Here is a 3,581-nt window from a genome sequence, read left to right as displayed (position 1 = left end):
AAATTACCGAGGAGAACACCTCGAGACAAATAAACACAGCAAGAAATGCCGAGGAGCAATTAGAACCAATCAAAGAGGAAATAGGCGAAAATGCCGAGGAGAACGCCGAAAAGCGTGATAAACTAATTAAGAAAGAAAAATTTAGCCAATCCAAGAAGGACAACATTGAAGAACGAATAACTGAAATGGAGAAAGAAGATAGTGAAAAATTAAGTAACATCAAGAAAGAAGAAGTGGGGGAGCCTTTCGATAAGAAAGATGACTCCTTCATCCACATTAAAAGGGTTCGTACTTACCTGAGGAGCGGAAGTGAAGATTCCAGTGACGATCCGGGAAACCAAGACGACCTGAAACATAAAAACAAAAGATTAAAATTAAATAAAGAGAATAAAGAAGATACTTACCAAGGGAGTGAAAATGAAGAAGAGGACTTCAGCGAAGATCCAAAGAACGAGGATGACTATAAAAAATGGAAAAGATTGAAAGATTACTACAAGGATTCCAGTAACGAATCGGAAGACGAAGAAGAAGAATATAATAGATGGAAGAGGAGAAAAAAGCAAGTAATGGAAATAATTAAAAAGAATACGGTAGGTTTCATTAAACAAGATAACAACTACCAAGCCGAAAAATGCCGAGGAGAAGGAGCAGTAGAACAAGATAACAACTACCGAGCTGAAAATTGCCGAGGAGAAGGAGCGGTGGAACAAGAAAACTCGAAGCCAGCGAATGTTACGAATTACGTGACAAAAGTCAAATCGCTATTGGCGGAGAGGTTTCACTTAGCATCCTGCAGTCAATTGACTGATTCTGAAACAGAAAACGAAGAGGAGAATAATAATTCGGAAAACAAAGACACCGAAGATAAAAATGACCAACAAGAGTCACCAGATGAAATTATGATGAGTGAAAGCAGTATGAGCGAGGGAGAAGAGCGAGAAATCGCAAATCATTTCAATCAAATACAAGAGATAATAAATAGAAGATTTAATAACAACAATGTCAATAACGACAATCAACAACGCGAAGATGCAAATGAAAATCCAGAGGACAACGATTCATCCGATGGACATAGTCAAAATAATGAAAATGGTGAAAATCAGCCAGAAGAAAATAACAATGTAGATAGCAAAGGAGAAAGAACGATACATTCGTCAAGAGGATCAACAAGATCATTTAACAGCACATTAGAGGAAGAATTATTTATAGATATGCAAGATCCAAACGAGTTTGTATTTTCCGAACAGGAAAGATTAAATATAATAAGTTACAATGGAAAATTTAGAAGCAATCCAGGACATTGGATGCGCGAGCCAATCAACGGCGAGTTAGAAATCGCAACGAGCGACAGATGCGAAGCAGCCTTAACGCGTGTGCGCAACACACTGCGTGGCGAGCGCCATAACGGTAGATTCGATCGAGCAGCCGTAGTGAACGGACACTCGATAGCTCAAGTAAGCAGAGCAATAGTGAAACGTAATAAAGTTTGTGAATTAAGTGACGAAATGGATCTAGACAAAACGGATCGATATAAAATAGACAAGGAAAGAAAGAGATTAGACAGATGGAAGGAAAATCTACAGAAGAAAGTGGAAGGTTATACCAAGCAGAAACGAATGCTTGACGTGAGACGAAACAGGTTAAAAGCCATGGACGACTTCGAGAGAGAGCTGTCAGCGGTGGAAAGCGACGACAAGGAGTACGATCGTGACGAAATCGCGGCTCAGAGAAGATCGCTCAACATAATCAAACGATGCGAAGAAGCACGTGGCAGAAACGTCTTTGACGTAGGTAAATATCGAGTAGAAGACAGCGAAGGAAACGCAGTGGCCGATATAAAGGCAATATACGTCGTGAGAGATCTCAGACATCAAAGCGACGAAAGATCATTCTCTTACGAGATCAAAACAACGATAGTGCAAGGCACAACGGAGACGACCATAAGGGCACGCGAAGGTAAACAAATAAAATACAAGCCGATTGAGGAGGCGAAAACTACGAAGCAATCGAGTGAGACATCGAAGATACAGAAAACGATGATCTTACCACAGCAACCAACGATACAGCAGCATACGCAACAACAACAAGAACTACCGCAATTGATAGTCCTACCAACGGGAGAGATGGGGTCGTTACGAAGAATACTACCGAGACCACCGTCGATGCAACAAACAATCACTTATCAACAAACCGGAGGTACGGATAAACGAAAGAGAGGCGGAGATCCGAAAGGAAAAAACAGCGCAAAGAAGCCCAGCAAACCAACGGTCAAGTCTTCGATACAAATCAAACCACCGACAAAGAAGCAAAAGACAAGAAAATCAGCGGAAAAGGCGAAGATGAAAATAAAGCAAAGTTCCAAGGAAGAAGACGAACACTCGAGCGAATCGGACAACGGTAAACACCTGAAGCTACCAACCAGGATCGCCGAACTTAAGAAATCCATTCTGAGTAAAATACTCATCAAGGATTTGCCGAGGAGTATGGGATCGGATGCTAGATCATCCCACCCATCGTCGAACCTGGAACAAGTCAGCGGTGACTCCTGCCAACCGACCGACCAACCAGAGGCGCGAGGCATGGAGGACTTAGCCGCGGAGACGACAATCGATCAATTGAACAAGGAGACGGACGAGCTTGACGACTGCAGCTTCGAAAGTTTGGCGTCAACGCAAATCCTAGAGGCGATTCCGGAGGCAGTGGCGCAAGCCATAATTTCTGAAGGGATCATACAGCCCGCTGGACAGAGCGAGGCTATTCAACCAACCACACAGCCCGCTGGACGAGGCGAGGCTCTCCAGATGACTACACAGCCCGCTGGATATAGCGAGGCTTACCAGAGACACGCACAGCCCGCTGGACGAAGCGAGGCACCAGGGGACGACGCCGAGTACACACGAGAGGCCGAAAGGGTAGAGAAGGAGACGTCGATTCCCAGTAGCCAACCGCGTACGCAGGAACTCTAATTTGTATCCGCGCGGCGCGTATTTTCATATAATTTTATGTGTGCGTTAAGTTTATTATTTTATTTTATTTTATTAAAGAGGCAGTCATAATTGACAGTTTTTATAAAGTTCATACAGTTTGTGCAGCAAGTGCAATTATTAGAAGTTATTTTTTATTATTATTTACTTTGGTTTATATAGAATCACATACGACGATTAGCATGTAAGGCATGACGATTTAAGATTAAAAAAGACACTCAGGCTAATAACAAAACTTACCATATCCTTAAAAACCCATCCTACACATTTCCAGGAGTAGAGATAGAGATTCTATAAGTTCATTCAATAAAGTAGACAAAAGAGCCAATCAGAGGCCGATATTTCATTAATCAAAGTTAGCTATGGATTCAGATAAATTTCGGATCCTGGTATTATCATTCATATTTATTTTATTTGCTATTTCCATAATTTGCATTTTGCTATTAGCGTATTCCAACGTGGCGAAAGCCGTTCCTTATTACCAAGCGTGAGAAAGATTAAATAGATCGCAAGATGAGACTCAAGGAATACCTGGTAGTTACCCTAATCATTTTCGTACCAATTATACTCAGTTTTCCAGACGTTCAAACAGTCACC

General features: G+C 41.8%; 1 protein-coding gene across 1 annotated transcript; it reads left to right on the top strand.

Annotated features, from left to right (window-relative positions):
* Positions 1-185: 185 nt before the first annotated feature.
* On the top strand, positions 186-2,966 carry LOC112455931 (general transcriptional corepressor trfA-like). Its single transcript, XM_025018153.1, has 2 exons — positions 186-504; positions 595-2,966. The coding sequence occupies exons 1-2, from the start codon at positions 186-188 to the stop codon at positions 2,964-2,966; spliced, it is 2,691 nt and encodes an 896-aa protein (XP_024873921.1).
* The last annotated feature ends 615 nt before the right edge of the window (positions 2,967-3,581 follow it).

Source organism: Temnothorax curvispinosus, unplaced genomic scaffold (genome assembly GCF_003070985.1).
Source record: "Temnothorax curvispinosus isolate PA1 unplaced genomic scaffold, ASM307098v1 QBEX01000543.1, whole genome shotgun sequence".
In the NCBI taxonomy this organism is placed as follows: Eukaryota; Metazoa; Arthropoda; class Insecta; order Hymenoptera; family Formicidae; genus Temnothorax; species Temnothorax curvispinosus.
Note: the sequence above shows the minus strand (reverse complement) of the source record. Positions and strands in the feature narration are given on the sequence as shown.

Coding starts and splice junctions, on each gene's coding strand:
- LOC112455931 (XM_025018153.1), top strand. CDS start 186: ATGGAGAAAGAAGATAGTGAAAAATTAAGTAACATCAAGAAAGAAGAA. Junction 505..594: donor AGATTACTACAAGGATTCCA/GTAACGAATCGG, acceptor AGAATACGGTAG/GTTTCATTAAACAAGATAAC.